The sequence below is a fragment of the Numida meleagris genome, chromosome 10, assembly GCF_002078875.1.
Source record: "Numida meleagris isolate 19003 breed g44 Domestic line chromosome 10, NumMel1.0, whole genome shotgun sequence".
In the NCBI taxonomy this organism is placed as follows: Eukaryota; Metazoa; Chordata; class Aves; order Galliformes; family Numididae; genus Numida; species Numida meleagris.
Window position 1 is genome coordinate 12,488,114 of NC_034418.1, and position 20,745 is coordinate 12,508,858.

The 20,745-nt window shown below is 36.1% G+C and overlaps 1 protein-coding gene across 4 annotated transcripts in view; it reads left to right on the plus strand.

Annotated features, from left to right (window-relative positions):
- CDH8 (cadherin 8) overlaps positions 1 to 20,745 on the plus strand; it is a 334,384-nt gene that overhangs the window by 205,460 nt on the left and 108,179 nt on the right. For all 4 annotated transcript variants that reach the window (XM_021408725.1, XM_021408727.1, XM_021408728.1 and 1 more), the window contains 2 exons: positions 1,371 to 1,461; positions 1,555 to 1,817. In XM_021408725.1, the coding sequence (XP_021264400.1) occupies positions 1,380 to 1,461; positions 1,555 to 1,817 (345 nt within the window). In that variant the 5' untranslated portion in view covers positions 1,371 to 1,379. The remainder of the gene's footprint in view (positions 1 to 1,370; positions 1,462 to 1,554; positions 1,818 to 20,745) is intronic.

Below are 20,745 nucleotides of genomic sequence, written 5' to 3' on the forward strand. Positions count from 1 at the left end.
CTATGAAGGAAAATGTCTCTGAAATAAAATCTGAGTTTGTATTTTGTCTGAAAGTGAGAGAGACACTGAAGATCCCAGACTGCAGCTGTGTGTAAATGAGCTTACTGGGGCTTTGGTAGAGGTCTGGTTTGGAAATCATGGATTTCACAGTGGAATTTCCAGCCTTGTTCCTCTGTTGAATTGTGAAGGTTTTGCTGAGCTCTTCTGCTACTGGAAGTTGATGGTTACTGATATGAGAACATACTATTGGAGCTTTATGCATTTACTAGATGTAAATCTTTTTTTCTTGCGGAGGAAAAGAGGATAAGTCTGTATGCAGGAACATTATTTTCAAATTTTCGTTATTTGACACAATAAGTAGAGGAAACAGACCTGGGGGTGTTGGTCGATGCTTGGCTGAGCATGAGCCAGCAGTGTGCCCAGGTGGCCAAGAAGGCCAATGGCATCCTGGCTTGTATCAGAAATAGTGTTGCCAGTAGGAGTAGGGAAGTAATTGTCCCTCTTTACTCAGCACTGGTGAGGCCGCACCTCGAGTACTGTGTCCAGTTTTTGGCCCCTCACTGCAGGAAAGACACTGAGGCCCTGGAGTGTGTTCAGAGGAGGGCAACGAAGCTGCTGAGGGGTCTGGAGCACAGGCCTTATGAGGAGCAGCTGAGGAAGCTGGGATTGTTCAGTCTGGAGAAGAGGAGGCTCGGGGGAGACCTTATCACTCTCTATAACTACCTGAAGGGAGGCTGTAGTGGGCGTTGGCCTCCTCTCTCTTGTAACTAGTGACAGGACAAGGGGGAATGGCCTCAAGTTGCGCTAGGGGAGATTTAGGCTGGACATTAGGAAATACTACTTTTCTGAAAGAGTGGTCAGGCGCTGGAATGGGCTGCCCAGGGAGGTGGTGGAGTCACCGTCCCTGGAGGTGTTCAAGAAACTTTTAGATCTAGCGTTGAGAGACATGGTTTAGTGGGGTTATTGGTGGTAGGTGGATGGTTGGACTGGATGATCTTGTAGGTCTTTTCCAACTTAGCTAATTCTATGATTCTCTGATTCTAAGTATTCATAATTTGACTACATAAAAAGTATAGGCCAGCTAGAGGGCCAGGAGCTGCTTCAGGTACCAAGACAAACTGCAAGTAAAAGGCATTCCTAAGTGTTTGTAAGCACTTACCTGAGTCTTCCTTGGCTATTGCAGGCAATGAAGGAATTCACAGAATCACTTCATTTTCTTTTTAACCCGCTTAATGCACACTAGTATTACATGTTACAAAATTAAATCCTCACAAGGTTTGTTTGTGATATAAAAGTAAATAAGATTTTTCAAAACATTTTCCTAAGCTCTTTAGTCACTGATTTGACTTTTTTTTTCCTCCCCCCACTAGGAATCTTTAATGACTGGAAAACTCAATGGATCATGTTTTTATAATCGAAGCTATTTTTACGTTGACTGTGCTGTAAACACATGGAGGAGCTGTAAGTAAATGTTCTGTACTGCATGATGAATTGGATTGCTACAGTCTGGAGGGAAGCAAAATAATAATTTCATTTCTGTGGTGATTTGCGTAGCTTGTGGTACAATGCCAGAAAGACTAACGGAAATGCTTATGGATACATGGACTCCATTAATAATATTATGGATTACTGTACTTCCTTCCATTTATATGGCTCCAATGAATCAATCTCAAGTACTACCAAGTGGATCCAGTACAGGACTAAAAAGGCTAACTGAAGAACAAAGAGTTTTGAACCGTTCCAAGAGAGGCTGGGTTTGGAATCAAATGTTTGTATTAGAAGAATTTTCTGGACCTGAACCAATCCTAGTTGGCCGGGTAAGGCAAGATTTCTTTTTTTTTTTCCTGAATATGCACGTGTATAGCATGTGAAGGTCTTCTGTCATTTCAACTCTGCTAAGAAATTCAAATTTTAAGTGATCTATTATTCTAAAATTCTTCTCTAATACTCATAAATGTATGCTATAAATATACCTCTGTTTAAGGATATGGTTTTTTTTCTGGTTAATTAGCCTGCTATTTACTATAAAATTATACATATTTCATTTTTATGAATTTTGTTTTTATGACAAGAATACATGGACATGTGCACATCCTTTTTTTGGTATCAGTAGTCACCACTTTTCATTTTTGTTAGCTGTGTACTTTTCTCTAATATAGCTTTTTAATATGTTCTTTTAATTCCAAACATGTTCCTATTCATTCATTCAAAAAGCCTGCTACAATTACGGGTCATTTTTCTACCTCCAGTTTCGTAAGAATTTTGAGTAAACAAACAAAGAATCAAAATTAAAAAAACAAAAGTGTAGTATAAACAGCAAATCACAGGTTCTAGTTTACAGAGAAGTCCTGATATACATGCTTATTTATTATTATTGCCACAGATTTCGTAAGAACAGAAGGAACATTATGTTTTTCCTCATCTTCTTGTTTGACTGTTGCCTTAAACTTTTGATTCTTGCCATGCACTAGCTTATTTGTATCACTGTGTATTACCCCCATTCTGTGAATGAGGTTTGCACTTTCTCTTAAACGAGATCACGTTCCATCTGTATTCATGAGGAGTGAATTATCTTAGAGTTTCTCTTAGGAAAGACAAGTATATAGTGGGCAACTAAAAATACCATGTGTGCTTATTGCTAAATTTCAGTTCCTTTAGAATAATTTAATTTATCATCCTTGTGTTTCCCAGCCACTAAAATTGTGTAAAATGAACTAGCAAACAGAAGTGATGGATGTCAGTTAATCTCATGATGATTTTGGAAAAATGAACAGCATGTAGTACAACCTAGGGGGCATCAGTTGCTAGAGCAATTATTGACGAAACTACATATCAAATATATTCCTAAATTTTCCCTAATGTAGCCACATCTTCGTCTAAACATAGGGTCAGACAGAATAATGAACTTTAGATCCAGTGACTTTTGAGTGCTATGCTAGTTTACATGCAGATCAGGTATTGTATATCCATTTTCATTTGTTTTTCTATAGTTGGTATAGCTGGTCCCTCAATTTCAGAGGGGCAGCGATACGATTGTTTAAAATCTTAAAGTTATTTCTTATTTTCTCCAACATATTCTTTTCAGAATGTTTTATTATCTATTTAAAAAATATTTTTAGTTGCTTTTAACTCAATGGAGAGAATCCCTAGTTTGTACTTTGTAGCACTTTGATTTTCAGAATGTATCCCAAGTCTTGAGATTTCTACAAGAAAAGGTTTTGTTTGTTTTAGGTGGGGGTGGAGTTGGTTTTTTTTGTTTGTTTTTATGGACATAATGTCTGGAGTTGTTCAAGTCATCAATGAACAGAAGTGGATGGGTTAAACTAAGCCAAACCACTGAAGACATTATCCCATCTTCTGCTGGCATTTAGAATAGAATTTGATACTCTAAAATGCTATGACAATCTATTTGTTGAAACTGCTGTGTAATTAAAACACTGCATGATTTAGATGGAAAAGAGCAAAAAGTGAAATTCACTCTCACAGAGAGAAATCCATGGTTTCTTCCAGGAAACAGCTTAAAATATTTTTGTAATTCTTGCCTGAGTTTTTCACTCTCTCGAGATAAATGCAGAAAGCATCTACCCAGAGCAGCTTGCTGTTAAACACAAAATGCGTGCTAAAGCAGAGGTCCAGATTTCGATCGTTCTGAGCACAAGAAGTAGCATTTGAGTGTAGGTGCAGTTCTGTGCCGTTACAGAGACAGTGCTGCTTGTATGTTATTTTTACATGTTCAAAATATTCCAAATAAATAAGTTCCTTGATAGTTTAGTACTACAAAGAGAATATTCTTGAAGCAAATCTCATTATTTGCAGCCAACATTGGTTGCATATTTTTTCTCCTTCTACAGCTTTACAGGGTGTACATAGTAGTTTTCATAGTCACAAGTAATTTGTATGAGCAGATAATTAGCTGCTTTAGTTAAATAAATACAAAAATAAATAAGATTTTGCGCTAACAGAAATAGTGTAGTTACACGTATAATTTGAAATATGTTTTCAAATACATCTTCTAAGCCCACTCAAAATTCAGTACTAGGGAATTGCTATGGATAGTATTAGTACTTAAGTGGTTTTTTAAGTCCGTGTTCAGAAAGGTGGTTACTAGAAGCTTGCGATCAGCAAAATAAAACTGGAAATTTAGATTAGTTATATCTAAACACAGTGAAAATCGCATTTTAAATAGAAGCCTGAATATAAAATCTATGTTTTCACTGTATTAGTTAAAAACATCATATACTCAAATTTCTGAAAACAGTGAAAGTTTAGTAAGAGAGAACTTAAAAAGGTAGTATCTTTCCTAAGGCTGCTAGGTTTTTCCAGGAGAAAGAGCTTCTAGTTATGAAGACGCTTCTTGAAAATTTTAAGTGTTGTAGTACAGCCACAGAGTTTTCAAAGTCACGTATTAATTTCTATTCTGCATGAATACGTGTTAATAAATGCATTCTCAATGTACTTGCTCTAGTAAATGAAATAATCTAGGGTGAGACTAATAAGAGGATTTTGTATGAATTCTTCTATAAAGCATGGTAGTTTTCTACAGTGACAAGTGAAGGATAGAAAAAATCTTTTGCTTTTATTCTTGAACTGCTTACAAGTTTTTTACATCACTTCACCATTAGTTTGAGTATGGTTGAACTTAAACTTAGACAGCTCTACTTGAGTTCTCACAACTGTTAAAAAATAAGAATATGAATCCATGCTTCCTCTGTGATTTCAGAATCTGAGGTTTCTTGTTTCCCTTTTTTGTCTGTATTAATATTGCATTGCATTTTGACAGATGGTATCATAATAAATTCCATATTGTTTTGATCTACACATGAAGAAAAGTATACGTGCATTTTTGAGAAACCTACAAAGTAACCTTTTTCATGTTCCTGTGACATACTCAGATGAGTTTGGTTTTGTTCACAGCAATAGAGCGTAGAAAGGTAGATCCACAAGTATCCTTTTTACTTCTCTTTCTTATTGCGCTCCTTCCATAGAAACAGGTATGAACTTTCCAAAGCTATTAGAACTGTTTTAGAAGACTCCACATACTGCACATTGCTGTCAGCAGTTTGCAGGCCTCCCAGTGGCTGACAACCTCATTCAACTGTAGAGTGATATGTCTTGTGACACTGCATGCTGTCCCTGTGGACTTGATTAGTTAGAAGGAACTTTTACTTGATATATACTGCTGCATTTTCTCAGTCTCCTCTGCATGCATTTACAGCACCGTGGCAGATGTGCTATGAAGTCTGTGGTGTAGCAAATGCTGCTGTTCTTTCACTGGAGACAGCCACTGAATTCACAATGAAATAGATAATATCATTAAGAAGCTTTAGAAAAGCAGGTTTGGAGTATATCATTTTGGCTCCTTCTTTTTATGGTACATGAGGGTTTCTTGTGATGTTTTAAATGGGATAGGGTTCAATTTAATAGATATTTTCAGGCAAAATCCCGGGACAATGAATGAGTTAACAGTTGTGCTTTGTAAGTACAATGCACAGATAGAACATAAAGGAGAATTAAGGTGACAAAAATAATCCCTGAATCATCATCAACACTAAATGAACTGGCAGTTAAATCCAGATATGGAAGAACACAGCCTGTGAGTCAGATCAGTGCTGTTTCTGTGCTATCACTTCTCCTGGTGCACTTCCCAGTTTCTCCTAGAACCTTCCCGAGACCTTTTAATTTACCTGTTTCCAGTCTTAGGGTAATATTTTGTATATTTTGTATGCTTTCAGTGACGAGAGATTCACAAAATGACCTGTTCGAGTGAGACCAGCACCTGTGTCTCAGGCACAGCTGCTGTGCCGCATCTGCGGCACGTGGTGGGTGGCAGGGCTGTGTTAGCTCTTGTGACGTTGCTCTGAAAACTCTGCAAAGGGATGGAAAGAAACCAGAAGTTAGTGAGACATGGAAAGAATGCGGCCTGGTCAGCTCTTTCCCGCAGTGGAGTTTCACGTAGTTGTTTTTAATCTGTGGCCAGGGAGCTTTCCTTCCTTCCTTCCGACTTAAATAATATGTGTTTTTTCACTCTGTTAAATGCAAAATTTTTTTCTTTATGGTTTGTAGAATCAGGGAGCTAGGCAACTCCTTCTATTCAGAGCAATGAAGCTTTTTCCCTTGATATATGGGGCTTAGGTTCAGGCCTTTACAGAAGAAGTAATTTTCCTGTAGGAGGAGCAGTAGAGAGGCACGATGTTTTTACAGTTAAGTGCTTCAGGCTGTGCTACTGTAAAAATCAAACCTGGAAATGCGGAGAGCACTTATAAATAGCTTCCAGCTGTATGTTCTACATTATAAATGTTTTATGCAATCTTTGATTTCATTGCCAACGTACATTATATCTCTTAACAAGGAAATGGTAAAATTTTACTTTTAAAAAATTTTAGATCGTTCTGTTGAAGTCCAAGGGATGCATATATGCAAAATATACAAGGTTTTAATTAAACAAATTCCTTCCGTATGTTTTTCCTTTTGATTCCTGCATAGAGTTTGAGATTATAATGACTGCTTGAAAATGTTGTATTATTCAAGATACAAAATAGAAATATATGCAACTAAGGATCTCATTACTTCAGGGATAAATTATGTGCTGTTTCCCTGAATGGAAGGAATCATTGTGAAATATAGGTGTAGTAAAACTCTAGTGTAGGTTTCATGGAGTATTATATGGTTCTATGTTAATGGACTTTGTAACTTCTCACACTTAGAACAGCAGGCATCAGAACACCATAAAGGTTCTGTTCTAATTTACATTTGTATGTTTACTAGCTACGATTTAAATATATGCTATAAAATATTAAATATCTGAAATGTTGCAAAGTCAACATTGCTTTCTAAGCCCTAGATTTTTGTTGTTTTGCAACTGTAATTATATACTAATTTGCCTACTTATGTTTAATAAAATCCCACAAGTTGAAATGTATCATTTACTTTTCTACAGTATTCTTTATGGAAAATACTAATTCCTCATGCCTTTTTTGTGCTTCTGAAGGGGAAGAGATGACTGCATACTTCACAGAACACTCCTGTTTACATGGTCTAAATCAGCTTAGTCAGCAGGAGTATAAGTAGCCCTGGGAAAAGCTCTTCATAATTAAATATTGCTACAAAGCCAATAAATATAGTATACAACATTTTATGTAAGCTTGGTGAAAGTAGTGGTTTTTATTAAATATATATATATATTCCTGAGTATGCACAAATTTCATTTGTTTCTTTTTTACTAGGTGCAAGCTCTGAGAATTTTCTTATTAAAAAGTAATAAATTTAAATGAGGACAAATAGTTTGAATCTCAAATCTCATTTCATTGTGTTTCTGGGAGTACCAGGGACTAAGGCTGAACACTTTCATGCTCCCCCATCTCCAATCTTGGGGCTTATAAGCACAAATGAAGTAGAGTTACAACTTAGAACACTTCCATGTCAGCTAATATAACTGGACTGGTAATAACTTCAAAGAGGCATTTCATCAGATGGCTCCTATGTTTCTGCTTTTTGCTGGTAGAGTAGTGGTGTAGGAAAGTGGCAAATATCAGTATGTGAAAAGCACTTAAGGGAATGTCTTACGTTGTTTATGAATATCAGGTTGCTTATGAATCTTGCACAGTAAAGTGTTCACCTACAAAACACCAGTCACCCTCTGAGCCATCTGTATTTTTCTCTAATAAAGTGAGAACACCTCTGTGATGTGATTTTGGATCTTGAATTTTAGACTTCATAGACAATAATTATAGAATAACTTTAAAGGGTTTTGGTTTTGTTGCTTTTTTTTTTTCAATTTAAAGAAAGAAGATAAGAATGATATATATAACGTATATTATTATACTTAGGCATTTAGGTCTCCTGATGTTACTTTAACATTATCATCTCTTTCCTTGTCATGTTTTTCTAATGCCACAAAGATTTCTCATCTTTTGGAAAAAAAAATGAGAATTGTTTTTGCTTGTGTAGAATTAGAAGCTTGTTAACTTTTGCTCAATATATTGATCTAAACATCTTATCTTTCTCTCTATGAATTGAAATGTTTTCCAAGCATGCATGCAAAATGCTGAAATGACAGCATGAAAAATTAAGCAGAGCCTTCCGCATGATATTCTGCAGATGCCCTATGATTGTTTGGTCTTTCCAACATTGGTTTTGTAAATGGCTTTCAATATCTACCCACAGGGCCCACCCCTGGTGCTGTGAGGATGCTTCCATTCCAGTTTGTCAATTTAACTGCCAATTAGTGCCAATTGTGACGGTACTTCTTTGACAAAAGTTTGTCCTTTCTCAACTGAGCAAACGTATTTCCTGTAAGCCACTGAAAAGCTATCAAAGAGGAGTGACTTCCCCAGAGAGACTGGACACATTGCCTTTTGATCAGTTAGGATGTATTTATTATTATCAGATACTGATAATAATAAATTTTTCAAGGATTCATATAATGAAAACCTCCCAAATAATTTTACATTAAGGTGAGAAATACTTTGGGACTAATTCATTTACTGTCTGTAGGCTTCTAGACAGATCTCTGGAACCTAAGTGAGTAGCATCTCATGAGCTGAATTACATGGGAATACTTGGTCTTTTAGCTGGTGGACAGCTCTGCCTGTTCGGTTTGTAATAAATACACATTCACAGTCAGCACAAGAAAAAATAGTTTGTGTGTGAAAATAGTAGGAAAGAGTTTGCATAATTTTTTTTCTTGAAAGTTCTGTTTTAGAAGTTTTTTCTTTAGTAAATGGAGAGAATAAGAAAATAGCACGCATTGTGGAACCAGCTAAGGACTTCCAGCTGCGGGTGTTTTGTTTGGACAAAGTCAGGGCTACTGATGCTGTACGGCCTAATGTGGATGTGAAGCAATCAGCTTAATTGCAGAGATAATTTGCTGCAATAAGTATTTTAGGCAGTGTTTAAAGGTAACTATAATTTAAAAGCAATGTAGAGCGTTTGGCATTGAAAATAAATATAGACCATTTTCCTGAAGATATTTCAGCAAATATTTATGTATCTGAATAGCCTCTTGGTGATCCTTGAGGAACACCTGTGGTGATGCAGTGTGAAATAAAACTTTCCTTTTTCCTGAGGACACTCTATTAGTGTAAAGATTCCCCTTCCATAATTTCTTTCAAAGCCTCTATTTTACAGCAGTTGTGCCAGCAGCTAAGAAAAAGTAAGTGTAGCTCTCCCTGGAGACTACACCACTCCTGAATTAACTGGAGGAATCATTAGGAGCAACATAAGAAACCCCTTTTCTTGTTTCAGGGTCTGAACTCAATAACTGTTACACACCCAGCCCCTGGTGAATAGAAGCCAAGCCAAGGGTTTGCGTTTCAGCTTGATGTGCTGTGCTCTTAGATCGCCTCAATGAGAGGGAATGTAGTGAAATAAAAGACTCAGAGACAATCACTGGAGGCAAGGAGCTCAGTTATAGGTAGAATCCAAAAATATATTTCTTAGCAGTTCAGAGTGCCCTAGTCATCTTCTGGTTTAAATCCAGAAACCACCTTATCTCATTTTCTTTTCCCTCATTGAAAGAATGACTTACATAGAATGGAGGTATTATTACCAAATAAGGAAAGGTAGATTTTATTGTATGTAGAACTGATAGGAGGCATCTAGACATGAAGAACCTAGATTAGGAAAGCTTTCTGGGGAAAGGAGTGAAGGGCGTTCAACTAAACCATAGCTCTTCTGTCACATTTTTTTTTTCTAAGGGCATCAAAGTACAAGCATCATTAAGAGCTAGGCATATTGTATGTTCAACCTTAAGAAATCAGAAAATTAAATCAAAGGGAAAATGAAACTTTTTTTTTTGTTAATTTGGGATAGTCTGCAACATAATTATTTAATTAACATAATTAACATGATCCTGTATGTTACAGCATGATGCAGAATGCCTAGATGTGATATTACTCAACTCCAACGGCTTAATGAAGATCTACCATATTTTTACATGATAACTTTTCTAAATATAATTATCAACATATTTACTATTGATTTTTCACTCCTTTTTTTTTTTTTTTTTTTATTTGTTAGAGTTAATCATTAAAAGATACCTTTCCTACAATGACTTAAGCCTGATCTTTAAAAAATAATCAAGCATAAATGCAAAAAACACATACTATTCCTTCTGCTTGTTTCACTTCTTCTTCTCAGATTGATTTTTCACTCCTTTTTTTTTTTTTTTTTTTTAAGTGTTATTTTGTAGGCAGCCTCTTCTCTAATTACTATGTAGTCTAAAGCATTTGAAGCAGACCGCTGGCACACTTTACAAGTTCTATTGTTGTCTTGTCACACAGACAAGAAAAGAGGTAAAATGTTTGTGTTTCTTCCTTTCTGCAAAATCATCTGAAACAAGGCTTAATGCCAATACAATATTTCAAATTATTAGGTTATTTCTGCTAATTAATAGGTCTTGATTAATTCACCCACATAATTGCTAGAATATTTGATAAACTGAGAGCAGGTGCTGATCTAGATATACACAGACTTTTACTTTTTGTTGTGTTTTCACACAACTAAACAACAGTTACAAAAGTGATTTAAAGCATGTACCTTGAATTTTCATGTCAGAAAAAGATTTACAGACATAATTGAAACGTGTATTTTTTAAGGAATCTCAGTATGGACTTGATTCTTGAGTGAATTTTGAAAACGTACATACTCTCAAAGAACTTGCGGGGGTATTTTTTCAACGTGAATGAGGAACGGCACACTGTATCAGTAAACGTGAAAGCTGTTAATGCTGCCATTTGCATTACGAAACCTTAGCTTAAATTTTTCCCCATTTTGCTGGGTAGGAGCCAATTCCTGCCTCAGAGCTGTTGCTGCATGAGTAGGATGTGCAGATTGCAACTGAGGAGGAAAACATACATGCAGAAAAGTGTTGGCGGAAAAGTGATTTGAATGTCTGCAGTTGTGCCTTAAGTCCGTGGCATTGCTGTGGGACAAGCTTTCTGATCCTCTGCCATTTCCTTAGATGTTGCTGTCTCCTACGAGCCAGTAACAGTGTTACATACAGAGTGTACAGAGCCAATATTGTTGGGAAGGCTGAGAAACCATGTAATTACTTTTCAAGTGCGTAGGACATTCTGGAAGAGATGTATACTATGCAATTTGATAAAAATTTAAGTTGTTACATTTAAATACACTTTTTTTTTTTTTTTACTATATTGTACATGAAGTTCACTGACACTGCCTTAAAGTAACGAAAGAAAATGAATAAAACTCTGAAGTGTTAGGCAGAATTAGGCTTCTTGTTCTATGCAGAAAGCAACAGCATCGATCATCCCATTAAGTAATCATTTTGTAATTGAACTAAATTCTGCCTCTCCAGAAGACCACCTGCTTGTTACTGCAAATTACGGATAAGCAAGGGAATGCTAGGAATTGAGCAGTATATATGTATAAATAAATATTGGGATTTTTAGGGAAACATTTTGCAAGTGAATATTTCAACCTAAATCAAATGGATGAAGCACAAACATTGTAATGAACAATTCTCTGTAGAACAAAGTCTGACAGAAGCAAAGCAAAATGTTGCTCTGCTAGCCAGGCTGGAGGCCCTCTCTGAAGCAGCTGGCTCACTGCAGACATTTGAATGTGTTATTGAGATTTACATGTTTCATATTGTAAGGTGAAAAAATAATAATACAGCTGAGTCAGTATTTACTTCAACAGACATCTCATATCAACAGTGAGGAGCGTGTTTGTAAATTCCGCAAATTGCAGAAAGATTGGGAAGCATTAGAGATACTTTCCTCAGTCTAAAGCAAACCCACGCAGCTCCATTTTTTTTTTTTTTTTGTAAGGCTCAAAGTAATGTCTCTGAGAGAGGAAACTTCTGATGTCCCTTTAGCTGAGGCAGTTTGGAAGTCTGTAGGAATACAAATCCCAGTTCCTCTGGTAGTCCATGCTGTATGCAGGGCTCTGAGGATCTCTATTAACCCAGGAGAGTTGGGACTGCTGTGGGACATAGTAACCAACCTCTGGAGTTTATTCTCTTGGTAACCTTTCCACTGTGATAACCTCGGAGCAGTCTTAGGGAACTGGTGTCTTTCATTGTCCCCATGAGACACTATCAAAAGAAATCTCTCAGGATCGTTCGTTTGAGAATTCTCAGGGAGACCAAAAACCCAGCAATAGTTAAACTTGATTTTATTATTTTCTCAGCCAGTTACTTTATAAGTATCTTGTCCTTTTTATATGCTTTTTATGCCATATGTGATACATTATGTTATGGGGCTTGAAATTCTGCTTTATGAAGCTGTATACTTTAGAGTACTGCTTTTAATTGATAAAATATCTCGGGAGGGGTGGGGGAAAATCCAGCCTTCCAGATACATTGTGTTCCTTCAGATCTAATAGACCAAATTCATTCCAGATTTGGTTAGGAAAGTCACTAGGCGGTACATCTGTCTTAATGCACTTATTGCAAAACCTTTTATACAGTTTGTGCACTGTCTGGTGGGGACTGGGAGCTGGAGGGGAAGAAAGGCAAGAACAGTTGCACTGAGATGAAAACTGGCGTACATAAGTTGTGCATATGCACAGGTTGCTATGTACATCTATTTATTAAAAGGTTTCCTGTTAAAAAGGGCCAACAATAATCAGTAGAGGATGCTTTCTGTTAGTGAAACTATTGCTCTTCCCTAAATTAAGGATAAGAGCATAAGAAAGCAATAGTGTTCAGCTTCCTGTCCACGTACTCTGACTCTTGCAATTTTCATACCCTTTGTCATTCTTTTAGAAATACTGCTTACCTTTTCTGTTGTGACTATGCCTTCACACTTGATGCAGCAGTACTGGGAGCTGAAATTGCAAAAGAGGTGCACCAAAGGTAATTTTGCATGGTGTACCACATTCTGCTGTGCATCAGGAAAAGAGCTGCTACTGCTTGAAATCCTCTTAAAAATCTTCCCAATTGATGACACCTGTGATGAAATGCTGCATGTGGGAGCTCGGATGTTCCTTGCTAGTGCTCCTCAGAAATAATAATTATTTCTTAGTAGAATCAAAAAGTGGTTAGGAGACATACTTTAATGAAATAATTTCAAGAAATTACAATTTACATCATTATATACCTTAGCTATCTAACATTAGAAAGGGTTCTTTCAGAAGTGCACATTGCCCATTAGAAATGAGTGAAATTAAGTAGTTTAAATGGAGAAACATTTATCCTTCATGTTTCTAAATCATTATTTTCAATTGTCTCCTAATATGGAAATTTCTTATTAAGCTTGTTTTGAAAGGCATAAGGTTTTTTGGATGTCAAATAAAAGTTGGTATGGGTTCATTTGTAGCAATTAATGTAAGTAGGAAAGGTATTCTTGTGTATAATGTGTCACACCAAGATTGTAGAAAGGTTTGTCCTTGGTACTGTCATGGTCTTTTAGTATGAAGAGCAGTCAATAACCGCTTACTAATGTTTTTTTTTTTCTTTCTCGTTTATTGTAGATTTAGGTACATTAGGCTTCCAGTAATTATCTCATTCATAATCCTCTATAACAAGTAATGTTTTCTGCATCTTGAGAAGCATAATTGGAAAATATTTTCTTTGTGTGGACACTATTTCTATTCTCTTTAATATAACTTTACCCAAGAGTATCTTGCGTAGGAAAAATGAGCAAGCATAATTTTATACAGGTAATCAAATCTCTCAAATGTTGGCACATTTTCCTTTATCTCCATGGGAGCAAAAGGTAACCTTCAAACGGGCCTGAGCATTAAAAGAGAGAATTTCAGCTCTCAATTAGTACTCAAATAAGCTTGTACAAGGCAACTTGAACAGAAGTGCTATATTGAGCTGTTAGTACTGTGTTTCTTCTACAGGGTATTCTATTTGATTAATACAGAATTGCAAGGGAATATGTATATATTAGTCTAAGTGTATGCATGTGTGTGTGTATTTATAGATCTGACCAGCATAATCAGCACTGGCTTATAGCAGGAGTTTTACTCCCTTTTTTAATAATTCTTTGTTGTTGTTTTATTCCCACATAGGACTCAAAACCACATCTTGATACAGATTTTTATCTTATTAGCAAGAGTAAGATAAATGTTTAGGGAAAAAAAGGAAAGAAAAAGGATTTCTTTGGAATCGTCTTTGTTGCAGCACACTGTAGAACAGTTAATATATTCTAAATCTTCTGACATAAATCATACTGAATTGAGAGACAATGAAAGCCATATAGATACAAAGCTAAGGTTTCAGGGAAAGAGATCTATTAATGGGACAGTTGCAAGGCTAGTATATGGTAGACGTACAAAAAAAAACTTCCAGACTATTTTTGTTGTGGAGCTGAACATTCTCATTTCTATTTTCACTCATTTCAGTACAAAGGACTCTTCTAATTACAAAACTTAGGAAAAGATGATTCTGAAAGATGATCTGACTCTCCAGCTGTAAACAATTTACCAGGGCTCTCATGGTGTCTAATCCAGCAAAGTGGCTGCCATTTTTACAGTGCTTGTTTTAAAGGAGCCACTAGGTCCTTCACAATGAACATTTTTATTTTTCTGTTCTAGTTTAAAAGTTTGGCTTGACATTAGTGGCATCTTTAAATGTAACGTTGAGCTTATGTTGGTCATTAAGATATTATGTACAGGGATATTCATGACCATGGTATATTCAGCAATTTTCTTTTTAAATCTGGTGTAAATGTGGTTGGAGGAAAACAAAAATATACCTCAATACTAAAGTTATAATTTTAACTTCAGTCAAAACCAGTGGAGATGAGCTAATTTGGCTAATAGTTCTGATAATTTGTTGGTTATTTATATATTCACTGATAGATCCAACTCAGACCACCTGTCTATGCCTGGAATTTCAGCCCAGGCAGAAAGTACCTCTAACACAGAGCCAGGATTGGGCCTTGAATGCAGTAGGCTCGTAGCTCAGGCTGGTACTCTTCCTGCAGAAGAGAGAAGGCCATCCTTTGTGGAGTCTTGGTAGGTTGATGTGGGTCATTATTAAAGTTCTTCCCCTTGCATAAAAATTAATAATCAATGGACAAAATAAGGATCAAGGATAAGGCGAGATGGTATAACTGTGAGGAACGGAATTAAAAGGGGTAAAAACACTTGTTTGCTGTTCTGATCTTAGGGGTAGAAGATTTTCAAATACCTACCTAATAGTGTGAGTAAGGTGTGGGATGAGGAAATTGGCAGTATGTTTCTTGTGCTCTCTGAAAGTCGGCTGCAGGATCCTGTCAGTTGGGCTTCTAGGAGAGGGTGTCTATTTTTATATCTAAGTGATGTGGAAGGCTGAAACCCGTGAAAACGGAGGATTGTCAGCTTTTGTACAAACCTGAGAAAAGACACTTAGTTGTTTCAAGGCTAGAGATACAGCTTAGATACAGTTGCCTAAAGCTGTGGGTAGATTTCTAAGCCTCTTTGTGAATCTCAGAAGCCATCCACTAATGTCTGTGTTAATGCTGAAATGGACCCTGTAGGTAATTGACCTGAGAGCTTCTTAAGAAATAAAAATTTCTAATCCTCTTCTGTCATTTCTTTGTAGGTTATGTGACCTCTGACATTCCTTACTTTCCTCTCCATGTTCCTTAAACCATACTTCACTCTATTTTGTATATAGTTGCTTTTAATATTATTCAGCGTTTCAATTGCTCTTGCTAAGCTTACATATATACTTTGATCATGCCTGTAAATCAGGCCTCTCAGGTAAGGGAGTGCATACTGGTACATTTTGTCAAGCCGTAGGGCTTGATAATGAATTCATCTTTAAAAACACAGTTTAAGAATAGTGAAAAAACAGCCTCAGAGTACACCTCTAAATGCCACAGTAGTAAAGTTGGAGGTGTGGCATACACTTGCCAGAACATATGCCATGCCATCTTTCTCAGGAGCTTCTCCATGAACTTGTGCAGGCATACTGTATCATTTCCTGATAGAGAAATTGTACTATCTATCTCTTCCAATTTTATCGTGCTTCACTCTTGCTGAAATGAACTTCCACAAACTTCAGTTCAATGTATTTGACATTTCTATTATGGTAGAATTTATATTTTTTTTGTCATGTAGAAGAGTGTCTTTCTGCACATTGTATTCATTATTCACTGGATCATCTTCGAAAGGTTCACAAACTTAGCAGCTGTACTTCTGCTATAAGAATATGCAACCTTTTTTGTTCATACTTATTTTTCCCTCTCTTTGTATTCCTTTATGCTGATAAGGAATCTGAAGTTTGAGAGACTTAAATAAGTAAACAGATAAAAACCCTTCTTTTTACCACTTGCTTTCAATTTGTCCTCGTACAATGTGTTTGTGTTGACCTCCTGTGCTACAGCATTCTCATTCGTACTGCTTAGGCAGTGGGAAGAAGGGATAGTGGAAATCTCAGAACAGGAAGACCTCAAAATTTTTGTTGTTTACTGCAATGTATTTTAAAAAGTGGTCCAGCTAATCAGTGCTATTTCAGATGTTAATCATCCTCACAAATTAATGAGATTTTTACTGTTGGAAGTGGGAATTTCTGAAAATTAGGTTCTTTTAAATTTAGGAGATTTGTATTTGAGATTAAAAGAGGCTGTGTGCTATTTTATTTATTTTGCTTGAAGAAGTACATTGTTCTTGAAAAGCTATTTGAGTTCAGTAAAGCTGAACTATATAGCACATATAGTATTTTCACATAGCTGGGAAGGCTTCTAGCAGAGATCTTTCTGCTTCTCTGTTTCTCCTAGTACCTGTCTTAATTCATTACACTGAGCTTATGTAGCATAAAAGTGTGATAATTCACTGAAAAATTGGGAATATATGCTCCGAAATACATGGTTGTATGTACCCTGAAATGAGAGCATCATTGTCAGTATCTAGATTGGCTTTTCAAGCAGCAATAATGCAAACTCAGTAATAATAACCGAACACTTGTGACTGGCAGACACAGCCAGAATATATTCCAGTTCTGAACTGCAGTGTGGACACCATGGGAGGCTAGCCCATTTCTGATGAAAACAATTCTTAGCAGTGTGATTTTATGAATCTTCTCAGTGCAAATGAGGGTTCATTATGCTGAGAGTCTAAAATGACGCTTCATTTATTAAATAATACAAAAATTATATTCAGATACCGCTGGAGATTTTTGTTAGACCTTTCTGAATGTCAGAGCTGAGGCTGAAAACATTTGACTTCAGTTATGGAAGGCAGTAGTGGGAACAGAACAAACTGCCAAAAAATTCCCTTTTTTTTTTTTTTTCTTGATTTGAAATGAATGTGCTCTGGGAACAGCAGCTGCCACTGTTTCCCAATCTTTGTATCAGAAAAAATGATCCTTGCCCATTTTGAAAATACTGAGATCATTTAATAAAAGCTTTCATAATTATTTTGCCTGACAAAAAAAAAAGCCTTTACACTTAATATCATTCCTCCACAGTGTGGGTCTGCTACATCCAGTTGTTGTAACGGTGGAAGCAGCAATGGCATCTATGGTAGTAGAATGTGAAGTAACTTCAAATTTACACGGAAACAGTAAAAATCGGCACAGAAAATTCAGGAAAAATTGATACATAGTGACACATAATTCTAAGGCTTATTGCCAGATTTTGATATCCAGTTTGCCAGCTGTACTGTGCACTGCCCAGCTGATTCAAACCATATGCCTTGAGCAAACGATCAGTTAAGTGTGTTAAAAGCTCTGAAAAGAACCATATTAGCAGCAAGTCAACCAGCTGCATGCACTGCACTATAAATTTGGATAAAAGCTTACAAAAAAATTTTTTTTTTTTACTGCTTTGTTCTAAAAATGTGGCTTAAATCTAATCTGAGCATCTGCAGTTAGTGTTATAGCAACAATTTCATACTAGCTGAAAAATATAATTGAAATTCTGTTTAGGCTTTAAAAGCTCCCCTTGAGACAGAAAAGTCCATTACAAGTTTCTCTGTAGCTCAAAAGGAAGCTGTCATTCATAGAGCACCCTAAAGCCTTTGCAGCATGTATTCTTCATACTCTTGAAAGAGCCTTGGTCAGAATAGGCTTTGTTCTTGTGCTGTGGACAAAATGTGTATGCATCGTTTTCCTTCTGCAGTTGGAAGTGGTTGATGCTAACCTTGATTGAGTCACTGTCCTCTGGCTATTTGCAAGATCAAGTCAAGCTTTCAGTGGTTGTATTAAAGATATAAACTTGAAGTTGTAAATGCGTATGAGTTCTGTGTGTCTACAGTTCTTTACATTTTTTTACATGTCTGGATTAACATTAATTCTCTGGAATTTATATTAATGTAGGCATAGATCATTATTATCTGCATATTAAAATAAAGGATGTGAAAATGAGGAGGTAGTGCTGCCATTGTGGCTGATAGAAAATCATGCTTTCTCAGCTACAATCATATTCTAGAATCCAGAGTAATATTGTTTCAGATTGAATTTTTGGAAAGTTTGAAAAGAAAGAATGCATATAAATAAAAATTTTAGCAGTATCTCTGAGCTTGAATGAAATGCTCCAGGCGATCTTGGCTAAATAAAAAGGAGTAGTATTTTATGAATGAAATATTTTTTATTGCTTCTTCCAACCTCAGTCTTCTACTTTCATCTTCTGAAATATATTTTAAAGATAAACCAATGTTTCAGCTAATAACCCAGAATAGAAGTGTACCCTACTGGGATTAGTCACCTGTTCTTTGCATTGCATACGGATAGGACAAGCTGAGGCATAAATAGGCAAGCAACTTCAATCTTATTTCATAGAATGGCTTGGGTAGGAAGAGACCTTAAAATCGTACAGTTCCAATGTCTTTGCATTTGGTAGGATTGCCACCCATTAGATCAGACTGCCCAGGGCTCCATCCAGTCTAGCCTTGAATGCCCCAAGGCCTGGGGCATCCATAACTTCTCTGGGAAGTTCTTGCAGTCAAACTAAATTGCACCATTATTTATATCATTCTGAAATGCTAGAACAAAATGTTTCAATTTTAGGGTAGAGGGAAACCTGGTAGACATTCATTGTTGTCTTATTTATCTGTTGACTCATGTACAAGAGTTCTTCCTGAAATACCAACAAATTAAAAGTAGATAGTTCCACTCAGTGCTTAGAGCATACACAACAGATGTTACTGTTCTTCACATCACAGGCCTGTAATGACTTTATTATAAAGTTTATTGACTCAGCTTCCAGTTTTCTTTGATCTTTTATTCCATGAAATTGCAGATGGAATTTATCTTGGATAAATGTGCAAGATGTTTTACTCTTCTGCTTAGCTTAAAAAATACTAAAGTTCCTTCTCATCCTTGCAACAGTTTTGAATTATTGCTGTCCGTCAGATTCTGTTTCTCAGTACTGACAAGTTCATGCATGTAGTTTAGGACAGTGACATTCTCTTAGAGTTTTGTGCTTTCCTCTTGCTTGTATCTGAAAGTCAGAAGACATTTTTTCAGGTGTTGACTTCTAGGTAGGAAGTTCTAGGACTTGGGTCTGCAGAGCCATACTGATATAAATACATGTTCATAATGTTCACTTCAAAGTTGAGGATGTGCCTCCATGGGAAGTATTCCTCCAGTGTTAAACAGATACCATGCTGGATGAGAGCCAACAAGTTCTTAACTTGCTTTTGAAAAACTGAATCTGGAAAGCTTTTCAGAAAATACATCTGTATTTCTAATTTGCACCTTGAAGGATGAAATTGACTGGAGAGATGGTGAGAATGAATAAATTGATTCACAGTGTGTTGACAACTCCCTGTGTCTCACTTTCTATGAAACATCTGTGGGTGATGCCACCACAATATCTGACTGCTGGCTTGCAAGCTGGTCTACTAGTAATACATGATTAAAAGCCTGATACTCAGATAAATGAAACTGAACTCAATGGCACTGTTTTCCAGATTACTTTGTGTGACTTTGAATGGGTGATAAGAGGGCTGGAGCAGAGCAAAGAAAGACCTGTTTCTTCAGGAAATGTCATCTCTGCTCTGTTAACTCTCATAGATGCATAAGTGGAATAATGGAGTGGAAAATCCAGCTCAGAACTGAAAGTAATAATTTGTGAAGAAAATATTTTTATGTTTTGAAAGCAGTTTCTTGTGATTATTTTTTTAACAGCTTTAAGATGAAAAGCAATGAAGACTAAGGTTTAGCAAATATTACAGGATACAGATTCTAGCAGCCAAAACATTAGATGCATTCATTTCTAAATAAAAGTGATGGAAATGACAAGCTATATAGACTTCAGTTCCCCTCTTCTTGTCATGGGGAGTTGTAATTTATTACTTGAGTTCTCACGCAACATGGATCAAAATTTAAGTTCCCCAAGAAAAAGATATACAGTGCTTGTGAATGTGTTACCATTTTAGTAGTTTTAAGAAATATAAACTCAGAAGAAATCATCAATTCATAATATGTAATGAATTAATGTGCACTGAATATAGCTGTTGTATAAAATAGACTGGTAGCCCTGTGCAACAAATGTTCTTGCACATCATATATTAACTAATTCTAATTTCATTCTATGATGAAGATGCAGAATGTACTCTCTCAGAAAACATCCTCATGTTGAGCACAGTTAGTAAGTAGAATTGTGCTATTTGGCTTTCTTTCACCCCATGAATTGTTCAATTTCATGCAAAGATGAAATGAGACGAGACTCAGATGTCCAAACAGTCTGCACTTGGTGCTAAAGGATGAATTAATTAAATATTTGAAATTCTTAAGCACTATCTTTTTACATGGGAAAACATAAAATTATATAATTACGCAATATTAGCATTTAAACTCTTAACTCTTGTAGAATTTGCCCATGATTTCCCCCCCTCAAATGG